The 25,481-nt window shown below is 37.7% G+C and overlaps 1 protein-coding gene across 1 annotated transcript in view; it reads left to right on the forward strand.

Annotated features, from left to right (window-relative positions):
* LOC137041243 (exostosin-1) overlaps positions 1-25,481 on the forward strand; it is a 448,506-nt gene that overhangs the window by 385,364 nt on the left and 37,661 nt on the right. Inside the window, exons 6-8 of the mRNA XM_067417291.1 lie at positions 8,464-8,596; positions 11,558-11,676; positions 13,399-13,494. Coding sequence (XP_067273392.1) covers positions 8,464-8,596; positions 11,558-11,676; positions 13,399-13,494 — 348 coding nt within the window. The remainder of the gene's footprint in view (positions 1-8,463; positions 8,597-11,557; positions 11,677-13,398; positions 13,495-25,481) is intronic.

The following is a 25,481-nucleotide window of genomic DNA, read 5'->3' on the forward strand; positions in this document are numbered from 1 at the left end:
TATTTCATCACTCCTTTTAGCAGCGAGGGGACCAGAGAAAAATACTGCCTTTGACATCGTACTTGCGAGTTTACACACCTTTTTAATGTTAATTTTGGTGATCTCCGACTGCCGAAGTCGAACATCATTAGTGCCAACGTGAATAATAATCTTAGAGAATTTACAGTTAGCTTTAGCCAGCACTTTTAAATTTGCTTTGATGTCAAGCGCTCTGGCTCCTGGTAAACATGTGACTATGGTGGCTGGTGTCTCTATTTTCACGTTCCGTGTAATAGAATCGCCAATAACTAGGGCACTTTCAACAGGATCCTCAGTGGATCTTCTGAAATTCAGTTTGGAGTTCAGGAGATTGTGACCAGGACCACACCCCTAAATGCATTTAAGCAACTGCAATTTGATTGGTTGATTAGATAATGGCATTAATGTGAAATTGAACAGGTGTTCCTAATAATCTTTTAGGTGATATATATGCATACACACATGCAAACATACATACATACACATATACACACACACATAGCTGACTCACCTCTGTTCCTCTACAGTTTTTTGAACCCCATCACCTCCCCGTCTCCTCACACTTGCCTGGTTACTATCCTAACCAGGAATACAAGCGGAGTACTCTGGGTTCGGGCCGAAATTTCGAGCTCTGATCCCTCCCCTCGGACAGCACCCCAAATAAGTTAAATTCTATTTGATTATTTGTAAGTGTGAACGTGTGAAACTATGAGTCTTTCAACACTTGTGCATGCGTAGTGTGTTTGCACGCAGCAATAAATGCTGCCTAATTAACCACACAGATCAAATGCCCTCTCCGTGGACTCGGTTTTCCTGGCACTTCCTCTAGAACATATGCCATGTTAAGTTCATTTCCCTGCTCAACAGCACAAGAGCTGAGAGATACTTCACTTGCTGTGTGGATCGGACAAAACTGCTACACTTACAGCGCATCAAAACATCAGCTTGTTAATGCACAGAGATACACAAACACACATGCTACCTGACATGAGGGTTTTAGTCTGTAGTTGACTGTAATTGGCTTGTGCATTTCTAGACTCTGGAGAGCCAGAACAAATCAAGCCCAGTTGAGAAGGAATCAGGACACATACTGTAGTAAAAAGTGTGTGTGCGTGTGTGTGTGTGTGTGTGTGTGTGTGTGTGTGTGTGTGTGTGTGTGTGTGTGTGTGTGTGTGTGTGTGTGTGTGTGTGTGTGTGTGTGTGTGTGTGTGTGTGTGTGTGTGTGTGTGTGTGTGTGTGTGTGTGCGCGTGTGTTTTACAGGTTATTTTTGGCATAAAGATCTCACACACCCTGTTGTGATGAGGGTGAGGCAGATTGTGATTAATTGGTCTTGTAATAAAATGAGATTAATGTGTTTAATTTGAGTAATTAGGCCTGTGTGCATACTGTTGAGAATGCTGTCTGGGTGTTGGCTGTGAAGACTGATAGGATGGTCAAACCATGTTGATTTTTTATTTTTGAGGCATAATCACACAAAGCTGGCTTCAAAGACGTCTAGTTTGAAAGGTTATATTTTTATGTTGAGATCTCTTTTTTGGGAACACTTTATAATAATGTTATATTTGTTTATGCATTGGGTTCGTGTGAACTAATAATGAACAATACTGAGTTCATGTCATGGATGGTCAGTCATGTTTTTTCCTATTTTTTATCATCTATTTTTGATTCTGAATATATATATATATATATATATATATATATATATATATATATATATATATATATATATATATATATATATATATATATATTTAAGTAACATTTTATACACGTGACTAGAGCGAGAGAGGAAATGCACGCCCATAAACACTTGCTCAGATGCAGATCCACTCGTCTGTGAACACTTATGACGCGCCGCGCCCCCGCTCCACTTTATTCCTATGGGTGATATCAACGCTTCAGCACAGCATTCCCGGAAGGCAGCGCTGCATTTGAACCGATTTGAACGCAGAAATGATGGGAAGCTTCACAACATCGCGGATTTCCACGGTCACTGCTGTCACAGGACTTCACCAAATCATACCAAAGAAGTGTGTTTTCGACACGATCGCATGCTTCGTCATTCAAATGCGCTAACGGACTCCATTGTTTGTATAACGTTACACTAGTCTGACGTGCAAAACCATTTTGCTTGCTACTGCTAAGGTTTAGTCGCATACAATAGTCCATAAACCAAATCATGTCCTCATAAACTGCGAGTAAAGACACACAAATGTTGTCAGGGCACTAAATACAGTACATACCACAGAGACGGACGTCCTGCTGTTGCTGTTTCTCCTGTTCAATTTATTTCAGCCTGATTCTGGATCACGTATTAGCTGAATCTTGGGTTTCTCCACGTTTGAGGACGCTTTGGGTGTGCTCGTCATTCTTTAGCTCCGCCCACACGATACGCCTCCAGGCGCTCGTTTTTTTCCGGAAGGACTTGGTACAGCCTATATTTCTTTTATAAATATAATAATACTAAAAACTTTTCGGATATATGAAGGATGCAATACTACTCTATAGGTACTCAAGATTGACATGAGATTGACTGAAACTGAGTGTTTCACCCCCCCTTTAATATGAAATGACAACAGTTGGGGCATCAGCCTTAGTCCTAATGGGTTGTTATCATAGCTATCAAAATCCAGTGTTCTGTATTTTCCGTACGTGAGTATTTGTTGTAGCTGGCTATATAAAAAAAAAAAAAAGTTGTGTACTGTGCTAATTAATTGAGATTTCTTACAGCTCTTACAGGTTGTTGGGCTTGTTTGTTTCGTTGCTTCTATTGCTCTACCCTTTTTTGTAAGTCGCTTTGGATAAAAGCGTCTGCTAAATGATTAAATGTAAATGTAAATGTAATATGTGCTTTATAAGTACTAATAAACAGCCAATTTCCTAGTAATATTCATGCTAATAAGCAACTAGTTAATAGTTAAATCAGCACTAGGTAATTTTCAACCTTCATAATATATTTTCAAGACTCTTGTGATGATGCATCGACTTACAATAGGTTGAATGACACGTCTGCCATAGCTTGATGGGGTCTGTATCGTTTTTAATCGTACTTTTAAACTTCGGGTTTCGGGTAGTAACCCAAGAACAAAAAGAACTACAAAATTCGACTGCTTTAGGGCATATACGTCACTTCCACCAACACCCACACTTCCTTAAATTCGGCCGTGCAAGCCCAACTTTGTTCGTCGGATAATATAGTCATGTCCGAAGCAGCACAGACAAATAAGAAAGAAAAGGTTTTGTTGGAGAAAAGCAATAAGAGGAAACGAAAAAGTGATGGGATTAAAGGCAGTACGAGGATCAACATTGGACAAGCGTTTGCTCGTTGGCGTGAGCTGAAGGAGGCGTGCCCGACCGATGCTGTCATGCTTGTTATGGTGATTACCTACCACTCAAACATTGAACTGAAGTATCATATAGATTCTGTAAAACGGTAACCAATAGACTACTATAATGACGTTGGCTTGTAAACGTGAGCATCGTGATTATTTGGCGTTTGAAAAAAATTAAACCCATGAAATTATATTCATATGACATGCTGAAACATATGCCACTGACTGTACCTGGGATGAAGACATTTCACACGCAACGCCAGAAGAACACCTGCATGTGAACTGCTGCAATGTTCAGGTCAGGGTAACTGTTAGTGCTGCACCAACCCGCTTTTATGAAGTTATTTGGCCCGCCCCGCACCACTGTATATATTTTTACAACCCGACCCGCACCCGCGACCATTAAATAGACATACGGGGTCCGCGGGTTATGAGACGACCCGCGCATTACTAGTTCTACCAGAAAGACTCGGGGAGAAATATATTAACAATAGTGCATTTATTAACAGCTCAGCAAGCTGATAGTGTACAGAGTCATTTTGGCGTAGGCCCCGTCCGAAGAGCATAATCCGAGGGTCTCGGATCTGCAATTCCTGCCTGAAGACGAGGGCAGGGGCGCAGCCGACCCCCCGGTAGGGTATGGACAGGGCCATCCTGGTGGTGGTGGGGAGGATGGGGGTAATCGTCACTTCAGTATCTGCGAACTCAAACATGTGTAAGTACAGAGCCTTTATACCGTGAGCATGAGAATATAATTGGATTAGAGTGAAGGCATTAAGTGACGTAGTAATTGAGTCTTCCCAGCAGAACTTATGCTAAAGCTTTCATTTCAGGGCTATCAGGGTAGTCATGTCAACATATGCACGCGCGATGGCATCCGCTTTTGTAGGATGACAGATCTTACAACAGTAGTTGAGGACATTATTTTTTCCCAACTGTAGGGGGACCCCGAGAGCAAAAGTTGCCAAGTGCTGCTTTAATAACTGAACCTTAAAATAAAGTGTTACCAAAAATCCTAACTTGCAGCTTTGAGCCTAGATGAATGAATGAGTTTAAAGAAGATAGACATTTAAAGGATAATGTGCAGTGGTATCCCTTATTACACAGCTTTTTACAACATACAATAAATAAGAAAGGGGACATGAAATATTGATTTGAGAAGAATCTATTTTAAAATCATAACTTTATTATCTTATAATCCATGACAGTGTACAAATCAACCTGTAACGAAGTTCGGGAACCGGCAAACATTCAAACTAACTTTAATCACCAAATAAACACACACACACACACACACACACACACACACACACACACACACACACACACACACACACACACACACACACACACACACACACACACACACACACACACCTAAAGGATTATTAGGAACACTAATAGACTATTACTATTATATTGTTTGACCCCCTTTTGCCTTCAGAACTGCCTTAATTCTACATGGCATTGATTCAACAAGGTGCTGAAAACATTCTTTAGAAATGTTGGCCCATATTGATAGGATAGCATCTTGCAGTTGATGGAGATTTGTGGGATGTACATCCAGGGCATGAAGCTCCCGTTCCACCACATCCCAAAGATGCTCTATTGGGTTGAGATCTGGTGACTGTGGGGACCATTTTAGTACAGTGAACTCATTGTCATGTTCAAGAAACCAATTTGAAATTATTTAAACTTTGTGACATGGTGCATTATCCTGATAAAAGTAGCCATCAGAGGATGGGTACATGGTGGTCATAAAGGGATAGACATGGTCAGAAACAATGCTCAGGTAGGACGTGGCAATTAAACGATGCCAAAGGGCATTATAGATCCATGCTCTCATTCTGTTTATGCCAAATTCTGACTCTACCATCTGAATCTCAGCAGAAATCAAGACTCATCAGACCATGCAACAGTTTTCCAATCTTCGACTGTCCAATTTTTGTGAGCTTGTGCAAATTGTAGCCTCTTTTTCCTATGTGTAGTGGAGATGAGTGGTACCCGGTGGGGTCTAATAATCCTTAAGGTGAGTGTATATAATAGGAGTATTAAGTATAGTCACGACCTAAGAATGAACAATACAATGCTAATTTTAACGTTAATTACACACACACACACACACACACACACACACACACACACACACACACACACACACACACATATATATATATATATATATATATATATATATATATATATATATATATATATATATATATATATATATATATATTTCCATGATCAGTTGTTCACCTTATTCATCACTCATTAGAACTTTCAATTTGTATTATTATTATTATTATTATTATTATTATTATTATTATTATTATTATTATTATTATTGGTTTGTAGGCTAGTTGAAATGCCTGTGATTGAACAACGCATTTATGTGCACAGCAAAACTGTGACTGGTTACAATTTGTAACCAAGTCAAAAACGGGTCCTTAAAGGTGCACTATAGTATTTTTGCAGTAAAATATCCAAAAAACACTATATAGGCAAGTGTTACATATTTTGTTCAGTTGAGTTCTTACAAGCCCACACACTTCTTGAGCCCAAATGTTTCCAACTGTTTGTAAATTGTGAGAAAATTGCTAATTCTAATTAGACCCCATTGGCATGCATTATACTAGCAACGGTTAAAAATTAAAATCAGTTAAAAATCTTAATTTGTGTTCTACTGAACAAACAAAGACACCTACATCTTGGATGCCCTGGGGGCATGGGCGTAGGTTTAGGGGGGGACGCTAGGTACTAGTCCCAATCAATATTTTAAGATGGCAAAATTGTCCCCAACAATATTTTAGCAAACTCCTTTGTGCTGCTATATGGATAGATTCCGTATCACCCCGTATTTACAAGCAAAATGACGCATCCCGCTGTATCAAACCAATACGGGACGCGATGCACAAGATTGCGTTTTAGCGGCTTGCCATAGCGACGGAGTCTCTAGAACATGCGCTGTAAACTTGCGTGTTTTTTAAAAAACATGGCGAGCTCACGTCCACCGTTTAAACGCAAGAGGATTTCCAGATATAGGGCTGAATAGAAAAAAAGGTATCAGTGGGTCTGTCCAGTAACTAACAATGAACCTAAGACAAACTGCAACCTTTGCAGAGAAGCATTTCAGTGTCTCAGACTGTCTGACTGAAAGCAGCAGCGATGACGGACACATCCGTGCTTCTAGGTAGGCCTGTTGTTTTTTTAATGGATAAATATATTAATGTAATGTTCCATACAATATCAAAGCTTGGCAGACTTATTTTTCTAGACATTAGACCGGTTAATTAATAGATTATAGCCTAATTAATGTTATTAATTTATCATTTAGCTATAGGCTAAATTAATAATAAATAATCCTGTCATATAAAGTTTGACATTTAAAAAATATTTAGATAAAAATTGGACAAATAATTGCATAATAATATAGTCATAATAGTAAATTAATAAAGAAAATGTAATTTAATTTTTGAATTTCAGAACATTTTTGTCAGTAAAGTGGTTACTGGTTCAAAATGACTGCTTAAAGAGACAGTGCACCCAAAAATTAAAAATCTGTCAATTTCCTCACCCTCAAGTTGTTCCAAACCTGTATACATTTCTTTATTAAGTTGAATTCCTACCATGGAAGTAAATGGTGCCCCCAAAGCAGCCTGGTTACAAACTTTCTTCAAAATATCTGTGTTCAGCAGAAGAAAGCAACTCATACAGGTTTGGAACATCATGAGGGAGAGTAAATGATGACAGAATTTTTATTTGTGGGTGAGCCATCCCTTTAAAGTGCACCAATTTAGGCTACTAAAGAGTTCTTTAGAAATAAATAAAATAATCAAATGTAAAATAATATAAAATGTGTTCTGTTGCAAGCTTGCATAGGCCTACTTGATTCCATGTTTATTGTTGAGCCGTTGTCATTGTTTAATTGTCACTCTTATCAATACTATCACTCTTTAAATGCCAAGTTCATAAATGATTTTCAAAAACTGATTCAAAGCTGATTTGGGAAAAAAAACGTACACAAAATAACATATTTTCAATATAAAAGTGATTGTGCATGATTCTATAGCATTATGGCTTTACAATCAAAAAATGAGGTTATAATGGAAGTCAATAAGGGCAAAAACAGCCACGAACAGTAAATGAGGGAGAAACAAAAACTGATCCTGTACAAAAACTAACAATGCATCAAATCTAAAGTTGTTACTAATCTTTGACATGTCTTTATGTGATAAGAGGTAAAAAAAATATCCAGGCCACAATCATTTTTATATTGAAAATAAGTAATTTTGTGTGCATGTTGTGTTTTTTTCCAAATCAGTTTTGAAAATCATTTATCAACTTGACAATTAAAGAGTATTTTGTTTTATTATTATTATGGTACTTGATTGGGCTGAAAAGCCTCATAAATTAATAATCGTATTCATTCCTAAACTATGGTGCATTTCCATACTCAGTAATAAATAATAGACTATAATCTGGGTAAACCTGGTGGGATGTCCCCACCAAAGCTGAGACCAAACCTACGCCCTTGACTGGGGATAAGCAGATAAACATAACATTTTCCTTTTTTTTGTTGATCTATCCCTTTAAATGTATCTAATATTATAAACAGAGCTGCGTTACCTCATACTCATGACCGGAAAAGCGGAAATGGTGCCGGCGACTGTATAATGAAAGTCCCGCTGCTCACAAGGTGTGTGTTTGCGTAACAATCGCTCTAGCGTCCTTGCTCAGCTCCTCAACACTCTATCCTGCTTCATACTACAGTAACTTTAATAATCACGTCCATGAACATGATTTCTGCCTGAGTCCTATCCTGATTCTTTTCCACTGGCTGTGAGCTGAAGACTACATGTCCCAAGATTCTGAGCTCAAACCTGGCGTCATCAAACTATGCCTTTGTTTTGAATAGGTGCCCTCTAGTGGACGAAAAAGTTACATAGTGTAGCCTTAATGGGAAATTATGACAATGAGAACAGACAATCTCAACACTTTTTTTGATAAGTTAATCACAGCATCTATAATGGAAATTGCCACTTGTAAATACTGATGTATATTAATATTTGAATGTATATATTAAAGATTATTTATGTGCTTTTTTTTCAGATTATCCATGACAGGATACGGACGCACATGTCCAGGAGCAGGTTGATGTGGAATTCTTTGCCTGGAGGACTCTACGCACTTCCTGAGTTCTCTAGTGACCTCACCCTCTTCCCCTTCTACTACTCGACACTCGGTGAGTGTGTGTGTCTCTTTATCACCTCCAGCTCATTGCCGTAAAACTTTGTTGCAGTGAAAATGAAATCATAACTCAGAGAGATGTTGGTTCCCCTCCAAGCAGTCTGTGTGTGTGTGTGTGTGTGTGTGTGTGTGTGTGTGTGTGTGTGTGTGTGTGTGTGTGTGTGTGTGTGTGTGTGTGTGTGTGTGTGTGTGTGTGTGTGTGTGTGTGTGTGTGTGTGTGTGTGTGTGTGTAATCTCATAGTGGATGGTGAACATATGTGTCCACCATATTCCTCCCTAAGTCTGGCCTGTGTGTGCTTGCATGCACATGTAGGGGGTTGTGATGGATTTGTCCCTGGGCTTCACATGTCAGCAGTAAATTTGTATTGCAGGATTGATAGATGGCCTATACTCTGCTGTCACAGGCGTTGTTAGTCTCACTTTCCATAATTTTGATGACAGGGCAGTTTAGACTCCCTGTCTGTGGCCATAACTTGAGAGAACTTCACTGTGCCATGATATACGGTGTGATTCGCTCAGCCAGGGCAACACTATAAATCCGGCTACCTGCGATACATGCTGTTTATTAGGCAATGAGATATCATCCAACATGACCAGTGGATTGCGCCAATGGTTTGCTCTGTCCCTGTCTTTCTTTGAAAATGTTATAGATGTTGTGACTTGCATACATAATTACACAGTTCTTGATTCCTTCGTACACAGTTCTGCAATTTATAATACCATTTCCTGTCACATCAGGGTGGTTGTCAGTGAGTGGTCACTTAAAACATGAGCTTGGAAAGGCTTGTACGTAAATGTACTATTTTCAATGGTATTGTATTTCAAATTTATATTAAATGCATTTGCACTTTATTTTACAGTATGTGCACATGAACTTATAGTGTACTTATCTTAGAAAGTTCTGGTTAATATAAAGTAACTACATGGGTTAAGGTGAGGTTTAAGGATAGATTCAGGGTTAGTACCTAGTTATTACACTGTAATTGTGTTTACTATAATAAGTACATGTATGTATATGTGGGACAGGACAATGGTTTAATTTAAAATAATAGGGATAAAATGCATTGCTGAATGTACTGACACGCACTTATGGTAAACTAAAATATAAGTTAATGTCATGTAATTAAATATGTTTTTAATTACACATTTCTAAGAATGCAGTTGTGATTTAGAACATCTGAAATGGATGAACTTTTAATGTAATATTGAATTAAAGTTTGCAGTAGTTTGCATGTGCTTTTAGTGTGTTAGTCAACACATCAAAATAAGAGTATTTCTTGACAACAGCTTATTAAAATATAATGATTTAAAATGTACTTCAAAGTAAAACTGTTATTTTATACTTAATTGTTAAGAAACAGTCATTAATGTAAACTCTCTTCAAGTTAACTTAAGCTGCCTTTTATTTAATTAACATTATATTCTCTACAAGTACAGCATTTTTTATGATTTGAAGTTCACATTCAAGTGCACTTTTTCAAAAGAGGTCTCCTCTAACTTTCTTGAAGTTTATATTCTCATATTATAATAATTATTTCTTTGCTCTGAAGTAATAAAAAACCTTAAGATGTTTTCCTTTGAGATTTAATAATTAATGCATCAGTAGGTTAATGGTAGGGCAAATGAGATGGTTTTCATCATAATTAGTGTTCATTATGTGACAATATTAATACTGTGGTGTTTTTCGAGCACAACGAACAAATCAAAAGAAAAATGTGATACATTTCAAGCTTTTTTTTCATCATTATTACTTTAATTAGTCGTGCTGAGAGAGCCTGTTTCATTGTGTGTGTGTGTGTGTGTGTGTGTGTGTGTGTGTGTGTGTGTGTGTGTGTGTGTGTGCGTGCGTGCGTGCGTGCGTGCGTGCGTGCGTGCGTGCGTGCGTGCGTGCGTGCGTGCGTGTGTGTGTGTGTGTGGGCACTGGGTGTATCCTGAAATATCAGGACACAGATAATGGGGTATGGCATAGGTATTACAAGGAGATTGGCCATGTCCCCATATTTCAAAATGTAAAGTGTGTGTGTGTGTGTGTGTGTGTGTGTGTGTGTGTGTGTGTGTGTGTGTGTGTGTGTGTGTGTGTGTGTGTGTGTGTGTGTGTGTGTGTGTGTGTGTGTGTGTGTGTGTGTGTGTGTGTGTGTGTGTGTGTGTGTGTGTGTGTGTGTGTGTGTGTGTGTGTGTGTGTGTGTTTCAACAGTGAACCAAATGGCCTCTTATGAGTGTTCTTCCAGATGTGACCACAGTCCGGATGTATCATTAACAATAGATTCATGTAATGCATTTTAGAATCAAACCAAAAGTACTTGTGTGAATAGGCTTATTAGTGGTTATCTATGTTTGTGTGCAGCTTGTTTCTGTGTGGTCTGTGTGTGTGGCCTGTTTGTTCATATCTTTCAGGCTGTGCGTGTGTTTGCATGTTCTTGTTTTGTTCTGTTTTATAGAGTTTGAATCCCTGCAGAGAGGAAATAGGGATAATAGATGTTCTGTCTAAACGTAATTACTGTCACTGTGATATATTATGAACTTCTCCTTTTGTTTATTGCTGAACCAGAAAAGCTTCAAAGCTTTGATCAATTCATTTTACTAGTTTTATCCTCTCTGGTTCTTTTTCGTTCTTTGTAGTAACCTTTATTGTGATGTAATAGAGACTTAATGTTGCTGTCGGCTTTCTGGAGTCGCAGTCGCAAACGTAGATAAATGAAGCGAATCCCTGCAGAGGAACAAAGATAAACAGGTGCTCTCTTTGAACAGCTGCCATAAAGCAAACGAATACCAACGCAGAGAGATGTTACACACCGGAGACTGATGCCGTTGAAGACTAATTTCATAAAGGCTACTCTGCAGTGTGTGAAAATTAAATTTTCTTGTGGTTCATGAATTACGCACAGAAATGCACAGACAAATATAGACGATCCAAAAGGACTAGTAATTTCTGCCATTCACACTTGTATTTCTGCAGGTAAGAGTCCATCTCAGGAGTTTACAGCCGTCATTCAAGCGGTCACACCTCTACAGTCCCAACAGCAGCCCTTATTCAAGCTGATCCATGCAGTCGCCAAGTCCAAGTTCTGTGCGCAGGTGAGAACATAAGAGAAAATAATGAAAGAAAATGACAACTCTACCATTATATATATATATATATATATATATATATATATATATATATATATATATATATATATATATATATATATATATATATATATATATATATATATATATATATATATATATATATGGCTGTGCTGTTCCTTTAACATTCTGGAGGGGAAAGTGTTGGTATATTAATTGCAGCAATGCCTAATGCATCATCTCATGAACAAGATGAATGATTATCAATGCATAACTCATTTAGAATGTCCACGATTTTTTACATGGTTTTCCACACATCATTTTTTATTATGTCCCTCTATGTTGGTAAAGACTAATAGTGTGAAACAAATAAAAGTCTGGATTTCCAAAACACTCGTATGATTGCAGTATCTGACGTGGCAGATAATGTTAGCTTCACTCTCTTTACTCCTATTTACTCCTATAGCAGAAATCTGTTTAATTCATATTAGATAGATGCTAAATTGTATAATAGTCAGTGCCAAACAGTGTTAATGATCATGTGCACCCTTAAAAAAGAAGTGTGAATAATGTGTAACACTTAATTGCATGTTATTTACAATTAAAGGGATAGTTCACCCAAAATGTAAATGTTATGTTTATCTGCTTCCCCCAGGGCATCCAAGATATAAGTGTGTTTGTTTCTTCAGTAGAACACGAATGAAGATTTTAACTCCGAACCGGAGCTCATATAATGCATGTCAATGGGGTGTTTTTCTATGATTAAAAAGCACATGAATCCATATTAAACCCTGAAGCTCGTGGCGACACATTGATGTCTTAAGACACTAACCGATCAGTATTTTGTTATTTTTTTTACCTCATTTCAAACAAATTACTTTAATGTCATTACTATATGGAAATATGCTTTTAAGTAGGGCTGTCAAAATTAATGTGTTAATAACCGCATGACAGCTTTCACATTACCAATTTTTCCTACGAACTATGCCCTGTTCTGAACTAAACTGCCAGTGTAAAAACTCCCTTTATTTATATTCTTAAAATGAGAGAAATCACTGCTTATTCTGAATTTTTCAGCTTAGGCTTAAGAGACATTAACAAGTTCTTTGATAAACATCTATGACCTTTGATACATGTCTCGTCTTCATGCTGTATTATTGATTATTATTGAATAAATAGGGTTTCACTAATAATAAACGCACAGTTGCATAAAGCACGCATATTTGCCTATAACCATGTTGATTAGAGTGTTAAAAATGTAATTTAAACTTAATTCAAGATACATTTAGAACTGATCCAAATGTGCGATTAAGTTACGATTAATCACGAGTTAACTCATGACAATCATGCGACTAATCGAGATTAAATATTTGACTCGATTGACAGCCCTACTTTTAAGATTTGAAATAAACTATAATTGCACATTCAGTACAACCAAGCACACTTCTTTTTCACAAGGGCTAAGGCTAACATTAGGCTTTATCTCCAAATGCTTTTAATTAGCGCAGTTTCTAAAAATGAAAGGTCTCTAGATCCTTTTTTGTTTGTTTGGAGGCTCTCACACCTATATTTTCTGCACTAATAAATGAGTATGGGTTTTGTTTTGATTACTTTCAGCATGTAGGCAGCAATAATTCACACCTGCATCTACAAACATTTGTACAGCTTAAAGCATAATCATGTTTTGCGTGTGTATTGAAGTGCTTGTGTGTTTTAATGTGTTTTCAGATTTTAGTGCTGTGGAACTGTGAGAAGCCTCCACCCCCCAGAAACAAGTGGCCCTCCATCACAACACCCTTCTCCATCATTGAGGGCAAGAGAAAGGTGAGCTAGATGAGAGAAAATGAGGAAGATGATGAAATACTAAGAGAGGAATTGCATGTTGCATACAGTTGCACACTTACTCACACCTAAAATATACAAATAAATAAAAATACTTTATTTTAAGGCAAGACACAGCAGTTGAACTTTCATGCAGTTTTCAAGTTTGAGATTTTGAGCCAGTTTGCTCCTTTAACATGTAAGCTTTCATGTCAAAATAAAAAAAAATATGTCAACATTAGACATTTAGGTGGTTAGTTTGCGCCTTTAGGTTTCTACCTGAAATCACCAAAAGTTTGTATCCTAACACGAGCTCCCGTGCTGGCTTCATTCACAGAAGCATGTCATGCCTGGAATCATTGTATAGCTCTGTCTCATACACAGCACTGTCTAATCCAAATATAGGGATTTCCTTTTTAGAAATAACCAACAGCGAAAGTTTGATGGGGAATCTGCAGCTGGAAACCACATCTGATTGGACAATGTGAATTTCCGACGTGATTGGTTCTCACGTTTGATGTGATACGCGCTGCAGCTTCCTTGTTTATTCTCCACCTGAGAGAAAATGCAGACAATGCCGAAATCAGCTCCAAAACGGCAACGGCTGTCAATTGCACGAGCTAGTCAAAAGAAAGTAAACAACAACAGATTAGACGATGAAACCCCGTCAGCAAATTAGATTCAATTAGTTATAAATGGACATACAAATAACAAGGACAGTTCGTTTGCAGTTTTTGTGATTTGTGTTTACAAACCAACCGTCTCCGTTGACTCTGTATTGTGTGAAGCAGCCTCCTTGTCTTTTCTGACTTATAACAAAAAACAATGTGTAAAAGCTTATGTGACAATGTGTACAGCAAGCTAAAAAAAAAAAAAAAAAAACAGAACCAAAAACCCAGAATTTTTTTATAAGCTGTTGACCCAAAAAACAAATGCGACATCAGGTCCGGCTCTAGCGCTTTGGTTGCCCTAGGCGAGATGGAGTTTTGCGCCCCGCAACCCACTCATTTTTATCATCTCTAATTCAGCACATGTCTGTTTAGTTTACCTACTCCTAACTGAGAAATACTTATTATTAAACACATGCTAGACGCTTTTCTAATATTTTCTCAATTTTTATTGAAAATAAATGCCTTTCTGATCTGATATGTGATGGGAAAAGGGAATAGAGCGAGTGTAGCAAAAGACGGATTCGAACCTCTGATCGATTAGCATCAAAACCTGAAGACATGCGTCTTACCCCTACACTCTAGACACGGTAAAGAACTAGGTGATTTTGTTTGACAACTTATTGGCTGAGATAAGAAGACTAACCTCTATACAGGGCTTTCTTTTGATCTTATTCCTTTCTCTTTTTCCATCCCTGTGTATCCGGTTTAGACTAATAATCAGGTTGATAAATAATTAAACATGTGGCTGAGGGGGCACCCTATGATGATCATGTTTAATAAACATTATGCTGTGTTTCGCTTTGTTCCGATTAATGGGAAGTAATGGGTGGCACTAGAGGGCGTTTGCGCTCACAGATACGTATACATATCTATGCTTGCGCCCCCAACACAATTGTCGCCCTAGGCAACCGCCTAGCTCGCCTACAGCAAACGCCGGCCCTGCACGACATGTTATATTACACTAAGAACTACGCCCACTGGAGGGGTATGTAATCAGTGACGGGATATATAATATATAAAACTAACATTTGGATATTTGACTTAACGGTTACAATATTTTTTCTCACACTCACAGTCTGATGTATTCACTTCAGTAGCACCTTCAAGTACCAAATTTTCAGGACTTATACTTAACTATATTCTATATTAAGGCTTTTACAGAGGGATTTGTTGATATATCATTCCTATCATGAGTTATAGGTCCTTTTACTCCAAAAAACATGGTGAAATTAGATTTTTTTTAAAGGCTATTCATGGGTTTCAGTCACGTTCAGTCTTGCAGACCGCAGACAGACCCATCTGAACGAGATGTACATAATAATTACATGATTACATTATTATGTAGGCTATATCTATGATCGGAAAGATTTCACACGCCAAAATAGCACTTCTCACCACTGACGAAACGTCAATAGCAACGGTATTTACATACTTAAAGAAAATAGATACTTGTCTTTAGGATTAGATCCTTATTTACTGCCAAACGAACTGCTGACACCCAGTGGCGGAGCCAGAGGGATGCGGGTGGCATTGGACACCTTGACATTTGACAGGCCACCCTGGGTGCCACCCCAAAATTTAGATCGCTATTTCCATTTCACTCACATCCTGTTGAAAGCAGCATGTATTGACGTGCGGTCATTTGACGCACGGTACATTTTTCATGTACCCTACTATAACCGTTGAATATTAACCTTAGAGAATAACGTTGCCAAACATATGATTAATCAACAAAATTTGTGTTTAAACGTTGTTAATCACTTCACCGTAGGTTGGAGTAAGTAGCTATTTTTCTTTCTGTGTAAAGTCTGTGTTTATGGAAGGTTAAGTAGCCTATTTGCGCTTTTGTTGTTGCAGTTTTACAGCAACACATCGATGCCACTTCTTTCATTCTTGAAGAAAAAACGTTTTGCCTGTATGGTTATTAGATTTACTGTTTACTGTGCGGCATATGGCGCTTCATCAATAGCGCAAACACAGGAAGCATGGCTTGCACTTGAACGAGTAAAATAATCATAAAGGTATGCCAAAAATATAATAGTAAACACAGTCGGCTATGTATACCGACTACCGAATGTAAGCTGTGAAATCGGATGCATGTCTATTGGATTCAACATTGTGCATTTGGTCTTAATGATTGCACGAGCTCCTTCAGTCCGTCATTAAAGTTAATCACAGAACAAAAGTGAAACTTAATTCTGTTCTCACTTGGCTGATCTGTTCACTTGTATTTGATATTGTTTTAAATGTTTAAATATTGCACCTGTCAGTAGCCTTCATAACGAAATATTCTTTGCCGTGAATACTGCCGACGATGTCTTTGCGGTCTCATTTTAGTACTTTATTATTATAAATGATTGTTAAAAGTTAGCAGAAAAAGAGCAAAGTATTTCTGACGACGCTCAGGGTTTTTGTGGATATTGTAAAACGTTAATCCATGTTTATTTTATTTGCTGTTGTCACAGCCCACAGCACTGCAGATAGACGCATGTTGCAATTCAGTCCTACAAATGGCGGCCGCGCCACTGTGTGACGTCACATGAAATCTAAGAATTGTTAGTGTTCTCTAATTTACTAAAGCACAAAATAAGATATCCAGAATCCCCTTTGTTTTTAGTATGACTGTGTCAGCCTTAAAGTAATAAATAAGCTGGTGTGATCAAAAACAATGACAACATTTGCATTTAGGAGATATAAGCATTCAAAACTTACAGTCTCTCACTTCCGTTAAAAGGAATTACAGATTTTGGTGACACCATCACAGACTTCACCTTCTCATCAAATCTTCTGTCCAATCAAAAAACTCTCTAGAATCTAAAACCCGCTTCTTACACTGCTGAAGCTGTAGCTAAAATTAGTCAGTTGTTCACACATTTACTAATTTCTACATGGTGAAAGGCACATAGCACACTATGCGATAGGAAACAATTCAGTGTAAATCCGCTTTCAGTTGAGGCGAATTAAGTCTGTTTTCATGTTAGTTTCACGCACTGCAGCAGCGCACACACACCAATGGCTGTGGTCTAAATTTAGACTACAGACACGAGAGCCCAGCGTGGATCATGTGCGTGAGTCGGTGCAGACAACAAAACATATAGGACACATTTGAATTCTGCACAGAATGCTGCATTTCAAAGTGATATGGAGGAGATTATGATTATAAATAGTTGGAGGAAACTGGCTTTAGCAAACAAAAAGGCTCTAATCAAACTTTATATTAACAAAACGCTATTGGTTGTTTAAAAAAAGGGGAGGAGCTGCTAACAGCTGGAGCCGTTTCAGGGGAAAATCACATCAATACATAGCCTAGAAATCTAGCAGCAAATAGTGGCAGCAAATTTAATCTGCCCGCAAGTGTCGTCTAGCAACTCTCAACACTCTTCTGAGCTGTATTCGCCTAACTCTTGCTGGGCCAATCACATTTTGTATAGAGTCGGTGGGCGGGGCCATAATGAAGATGACTGAGTTGCGTTTGCGTGCTTCTAGTAAACACAGAAACTGGCGAACGGCGGCGGTCTTTCAAATCAGCTCTGACCGCGACTCTGGAAGACTTGGAGTTAAGCTTTTCTCTGAGAAAAGAACAAAGAACGGCACTGAAGTCATTATAATAATAATAATAATAATAATAATAATAATAATAATAATAATAATAATAATAATAATAATAATAAATCCCTATTCACCTGTATCTCGCCTTAAATTATTATTATTATTTTTTTTAATGTAGATGTAATTATATATATATATATATATATATATATATATATATATATATATTTGTTTATATCAATTTATCAATTTATATAATAGAAGTTTATATCAATTAATATTTGTTTATACAATTTTTGAATTTAATTAATAATGTTCAGTTAACTTCTGGGGACAAATTTGTGAAGTTACACACAAACTCTAAGGAAGCAGAATAACAGATAACAGGACAGATGTCACCATTTAAAATCTCTAAAATGAAGAAATCGTGTGTATGTGTGATATCTGCACAGCTGTGTGTGGGTGGTTATGTGAATATTCTGAATGTATCTCATCATTTGCACCTTTCAGACTTTGTCTGTCTGCTCACCGTCTTCCCTCTTTGCACATGTTTTACTCATTTACATCTTCTTGTCATGTTACAGTTAGCTTATTATGAGCAAGTTAATGTGATGGATCACTCTGTCTCCTCACTTATCCCTTAGTTGTTTTTATCTTGGATGAAATTGTAGCTATTTAGGCTTTAGGGTTTTCAAATTGAGTCCATGGAAAATATGTATAAATTATTTGATTAACTAAACACTGCACAAAACACAACATGTTTATTCAACTATGGCCACATGTAGATTTCTGGGTTTTTGGAAAATAACTTTCTAGAATACTGCAGTCTTTTATTATAAAGCAGGAGATTGTTCCCAGCACATTACAAATAAACAATGACAGAAAAAATGACTAAACTGAATAGAGAGTATATATATATATATATATATATATATATATATATATATAGGGAATAACAATGAACTAAATAGGAAACACCCGATAATAATTAACCACAGAAACAAACTGTGACAAGGTGGCGGTACAAAGCAAACAATGACAGAGAATCCAAAGAAACACTTTAATATAAAAGAAAACAAACACATATGAGTTCACAGTGAAACAATCATTCATCCATAAACGATAGAGGACAAAGAACTCAGGACATGTTAATCAATGTAGAAACAGAACAAGTGTGGAAACAAACTAGTGGTGGAAAAATTAGAACAAAGGAAACAGGAACTAGAATAAAACCAAACCGGAGCATCACTATGTCCGATGTTAGTCCACTAATACAGTTCACTTGAAGGAACTATTTTTGACCTAACCACCCTATTAGGGGGCGAAACCATGGAAACCAAAACTTTTGGGAAACAGTAGGGAAACAGTAACTATGTGAAACACAACAGAACATCAAAATAACAGTCCAAAACTGTGACAGTGTGTATACACCAATCAGGCATAACATTTTGACATTATAATAGTTATGAAGGGAATAACACTGATTATCTCTTCATCATGGCACCTGTTAGTAGGTGGGATATATTAGGCAGCAAGTGAACATTTTGTCCTCAAGGTTAATGTGTTAAAATGAGGAAAAATGGGCAAGCATAAGGATTTGACAAGGGCCAGATTGTGTTGGCTAGACGACTGGGTCAGAGCTCCAGAACTGCAGCTCTGGTGGGGTGTTCCCAGTCTGTAGTGGTCAGAATCTATCAAAAGTGATCTAATTAAGGAACAGCGGTGAACCGATGAGAGAGTCATGGGTGGCCAAGGCTCATTGATTCTGATTCTGATTCTGATGCTGGTTCTGATTTTTTTTTTAAAAAGGTGTCAGAATACACAGAGCATTGCAGTTGTGTATGGGGCTGCATAAATGCAGACCAGTCAGGGTGCCCATGCTGACCCCTATCCACTCCCCAAAGTGGCAACAGTGGGCACGTGAGCATCAGAACTGAACCACCATGCAATGTAAGAAGATGGCCTGATCTGATAATCACATTTTCTTTTACATCACGTGAATGGCCGGGTGTGTGTTTGTGTGTGTGCATCACTTACTTGAGGAAAACACGGCACCGGGATGCACTATGGGAAGAAGCCAAGTCAGCGGAGGCCCTGTGATGCTTTGGGCAATATTCTTCTGGGAAACTTTGGGTCCTGCCATTAATGTGGATGTTACTTTGACAGTACAGTCATGCTGTAATAGAAAATGGCCTTCCCCAATATAAATAAAGTTGACTTGACTTGACTAAGATGCCTAAGTATTAAGATTTCCAAGTATTAAGATTTCCATTCACCTAGCCCAACCTCTGATGTCCATTATCCCTAAACCACTATAACATTCTTTTGGCCTCTGCCAAACCCAGACTCGCCCATCAGACTGACAAACAGTACGAGGCTTGGCATTGTATATGTTCATGTGTGACTTACATGCAGCTGCTTGGCCATGGAAACCCATTCAATCAACCAATCAATCAACTTTATCTATATAGCGCTTTTACAATGACGATTGTTTCAAAGCAGCAGATCAGTACTAGTCTATAGAATTAAATTAGACCTAATTCATTAATTTTATTCATATATTTAGTTGCATAACTTAGATCATCATTTTAGTGTCACCAACTGAGCAAGCCAAGTCAAAGGCGACATTCCATGGCGACAAACCCATTCCATAAAGCTCCCGCCACACAGTCTATAGATTTAGTCGACTAAGACGAAAAACAATTCAGGTGACTAAACTGACTAAAACTACACATCAAAATTAGCTATCAAAATTAACACTGGCAGGGATGAAATTTTAATAACTGACTTAGAGCAAAGGTGCATCCTATCATGCTACCACGCTTGAATTCACTTAGGTCTTCAGAATGACCCATAAAGTGTGTATCATATGCACGCGATCATTTTTGTGAGTTCGGGCTGTGTGTGTGTGTGTGTGTGTGTGTGTGTGTGTGTGTGTGTGTGTGTGTGTGTGTGTGTGTGTGTGTGTGTGTGTGTGTGTGTGTGTGTGTGTGTGTGTGTGTGTGTGTGTGTGTGTGTGTGTGTGTGTAGAGAGAGAGAGAGAGAGAGAGAGAGAGAGAGAGAGAGAGAGAGAGAGAGAGAGAGATAAACCCACAGGTATGATATAAATCAGGATGCTCTTATAATAGAGATTCTTAAACTCTGTTTGCTTCTTTTCCTGCTAAAATAAAGGTTTTATAATAATAGATTAAATTATTAAATCTATTAGATAGATTAATAATTTAATCTATTATTATAGATTAATTCTATAATCTATTAATCTAATAGATTAATAGATTATAGAATAATAGATAAATAAAAATGTTAGCTAGATATATAAGATAACAGTTTTTTACTAAACACTCCTACCATTATTTCCACACACATCTGCCAAGGTTTGCTAGGTTAATTGCATCAAATATATGAAATATAAAATATAATGAGAATCATATCTGTTATTGTAGTATGAACTATTTCCTGCATCTAAAATGGCCTCTAAAATGTATTCATGGACAGAATAAGCTGCAAAATTGAACCATTATGCTGATAGTCAAAAGTTTGGCTATTGGAGAGCAGCATCTAGTCAGACAGGAGAAACAGCAGAGGATTAAGTTCAAGGGTCATCTAGACCACTTAAAATTGCCTTTCCATTGGGGGAACTGAAAAGATCTGATGCACACACGTCAATGACCCAACAAAACAATTCATCATCTCAAGAGATTCATTATGAGAATGACATTTCAATTACCATCATCATGGCAGGAAGATCTGAGTATCATTCATCAAGATGTTAACAGCTTTTTGATTTTACTTTAATGGATTTTACTCCATAAAGTTTACAGGAGTCCGTTTGTGTGGTGAGGTTTGGATTATAAACAATCCAGGGCTTTTTTGTTTTTTATGAAAATTTAAAAAATGTATTGCACAAAATGTAAATAGGATTTATACAGGTACTGGGTATGTATATTACACACACATACATATATATAGTATGTTTTTATATCATTTCATCTTGTAAGAGTTGGTTATGTCTTTCTATCCACCTGAAAGAAGAGTAAGACCCCTGCCCTAATTTAAGTCCAAGTTTAGTCTTTGCTGATATTGGTTATACAAAAAACAATTTATGATTTTAGCATCTAGATCATAATCATAATCACAGAGTCCAGAGCTCTGAATAAAATACAGCAACTTTCTTTGAAAGGACTGTGAATTAATGTGTCAAACAAGTGTGAAATAGATCATCACAATTTTAATCAAAAGCTATTTGTCAAAATTAAATCATATTGTGACTAATAAGCTATCAAACACCACATCCAAATCATAACACACTTTTATCTGAGTCCAGATCAAGATAAATTGGAATTGTTTAATACTAAGATTAAAGCTTAACAGAGAAACATGCACTTGGTTTTCACTTGAACTGCAATCTCTAGAGGTCATGCGAGGGAGAGGTTTCCCTGTGTGTGTGTGTGTGTGTGTGTGTGTGTGTGTGTGTGTGTGTGTGTGTGTGTGTGTGTGTGTGTGTGTGTGTGTGTGTGTGTGTGTGCGTGTGTGTGTGTGTGTGTGTGTGTGTGTGTGTGTGTGTGTGTGTGTGTGTGTGTGTGTGTGTGTGTGTGTGTGTGTGTGTGTAACATATCAGGACACAAATATGTATAATGACATGGGTATGACATAGGTATTACAGGAGAGGGTGAAATATGAGGACATTACCCATGTCCCCACTTTTCAAAAGGCTTATAAATCATACAGGAGTTGTTTTTTTTTTGTTTTGTTTTTTTGTGAAAGTAAAAATGCAGAATGTTTCCTGTGATCGGTTGGTTTAGGGGTAGGGGCAGTGTAGGGGGATAGAAAATACGGTTTGTATGGTAAAAACCATTAGCCTACACCTATGGAATGTCCCTACATTTCACAAAAACAAACGTGTGTGTGTGTGTGTGTGTGTGTGTGTGTGTGTGTGTGTGTGTGTGTGTGTGTGTGTGTGTGTGTGTGTGTGTGTGTGTGTGTGTGTGTGTGTGTGTGTGTGTGTGTGTGTGTGTGTGTGTGTGTGTGTGTGTGTGAGGGATTGAAAAATAAAATAGAAAACAAAACAATGGTGTTTATACCATGGTCTGTTTTATTACTCGATTCTGATTGGCTGGAAGGTGTGCAGTAAAACCGTTTAATGCACAGGTAGTTCCAGTCAGTTGTGTGTGTGTGTGTGTGTGTGTGTGTGTGTGTGTGTGTGTGTGTGTGTGTGTGTGTGTGTGTGTGTGTGTGTGTGTGTGTGTGTGTGTGTGTGTGTGTGTTAAGTCACCTTTATTTATATAGCACTTTTTACAATTCAGATTCAAATCAGCTTCACAGTGTTAAACAGGAAAACAATGCAACAATATCTGATTTGGCTGTACAGCTGCTCTGGAGAGAACAGTGATGTCATCCAGCTCATTTCAATTATTATATAGTGACAATGCAAACAGATCAGTAATTAAGTTAAATATTTAGTGTCCCCAATTGAGCAAGCCAAAAGCCAAAGGTGGCAGAGGTAACGGTGGAAAGAAACCAAAACCCCATCAGGTGACAGAATGGAGAGAAAAAACACTTCAACATTGATCAGAGTCATCATGCCGGAGGCGGGTTTATTGAGGATGTCGTGTCGATAAGGCATTTATTAGATCGAAATATTGAAATGTGTGTGTGTATATATAGGTTTTTTTCCAATCAAGTAACAGAGCAAATGTGTCATACTTTACTGCATTAAGGGAAGCTACTTTTAAAGTGGAAAAATATTTGGTATAGGATTTCCTTTGAAACAATTTTCACTCCGAAATTAAAAATTACATTTAAGTAAATTATTATTTATATAAACTTAATATTTTCACAAATAATTACAAAGAAATGGAACACTGAATTAACCATGACATTTTGAAGTAGAAAGACTGAAATAGTATTTTCTTGTAAAATACACTCCGGTAATCCAGTAATCTACTCCAGTGTTTTTTTATACAGTTAAGAAAAAAACTTTTATATTTTATATATTATATTTTATATATTTATATATTCAATAATATATCTAATGATGTTATGAATCAAATATATCTAAACTATTAAATTATATAATTAATAAATTAACCACAATCATATTTTGTTTGCACAACAACAGTGAACTTGAACTTGAAGTTCAGATAAATATTAATATATCTGAGTAAAATGGATTATCATTAAAGGAAAAAAAGTAAGCTGAAGACTTGGTTTCAATCATAATTTTTTGATTGGATGGAGGCAGATGTGAATGTGAGTTTGCAGCCGATTGTAAGAAAGGGGTGGGATTTATGCATACTAAATGATTTGAGGAAGTCCAGCAAACATCAGACAGATGTTTATCATTTCAGAATATGATTAAGTTGTGAAATTTAACAAAACAAACAATCAATACTTAACCCTTTAATGCACAAATTGTTTGCCATTCATTATTACATATTTATATCTAACATCGATGGATCTCTACTCGCGATAATATAAAACTACTATTGTAGTAACAATTACAGAAAAATTAAATAAAGCATATTTTGTTAAATCTTGGAGCTCGAAAGGGTTCGGTTTGAGAAGATGTTTTATACCATCATCACTGTCTTTTCCCAAGCTAATTTCCCAGCATCTGGCTCACATTCGCCATCTCAAACATATTCTCAAAAATGATAATTGTCAACATGTTAAAAATCAATATTTGAATCCTTGACAGCTTCTTCACCAAATCCGCAATCAAGTGACGGTGACACTGTTAATTGACAGCATTCAGTACATGCAGTCTGCAGTCTTGCTCTGTTAAATTGCTGAGCCGTTTCAAGTTTTGCTGATGATACTTGAGGAGAGAGCTTGAGGAAAGCTGGAGCGGGCTCTAGAAGAGCTGGAGATGGCTTGTGGAGACTCGGAGAGAGCTTGAGGAAAGTTGGAGCTGGCTCTAGAAAGGCATGAGAGGGCTCAAAGAGACTTGGAGAGAGCTTGAGGAAAGCTGGAGCGGGCTCTAGAAGAGCTGGAGATGGCTCGTGGAGACTCGGAGATAGCTTGAGGAAAGCTGGAGTGGGCTCTAGAAGAGTGGAGAGAGCTCGAAGAGACTTGGAGAGAGCTTGAGGAAAGCTGGAGTGGGCTCTAGAAGAGCTGGAGAGGGCTCGAAGAGACTCGGAGAGAGCTTGAGGAAAGCTGGAGCGGGCTCTAGAAGAGCTGGAGAGCACTCGTGGAGACTTGGAGATAGGTTTAGGAAGGCTGGAGTGGGCTTTAGAAGAGCTGGAGAGGGCTCGAATAGACTTGGAGAGAGCTTGAGTAAAGCTGGAGCGGGCTCTAGAAGAGCTGGAGAGCGCTCATGGAGACTCGGAGAGAGCTTGAGGAAAGCTGGAGCAGGCTCTAGAAGAGCTGGAGAGCGCTCGTGGAGACTCGGAGAGAGCTTGAGGAAAGCTGGAGCGGGGTCTAGAAGAGCTGGAGAGCGCTCATGGAGACTTGGAGAGAGCTTGAGGAAAGCTGGAGCAGGCTCTAAAAGAGCTGGAGAGTGCTTGTGGAGACTCGGAGAGAGCTTGAGGAGAGCTGAAGTGGCAGGATCGCTCCAAAAGTCAATTAGCCACACATCTCTTACATGTGTGGCCGCGGCCACCTATCCTTGATCAAATAAATAGTTTTTCTTTCCAAATGTTATCAATTACAAAACAAATATTAGAAATATAATAAAACAAATAAAACACACACACACACACACACACACACACACACACACACACACACACACACACACACACACACACACACACACACACACACACACAC

Source organism: Pseudorasbora parva, chromosome 15, assembly GCF_024679245.1.
Source record: "Pseudorasbora parva isolate DD20220531a chromosome 15, ASM2467924v1, whole genome shotgun sequence".
In the NCBI taxonomy this organism is placed as follows: Eukaryota; Metazoa; Chordata; class Actinopteri; order Cypriniformes; family Gobionidae; genus Pseudorasbora; species Pseudorasbora parva.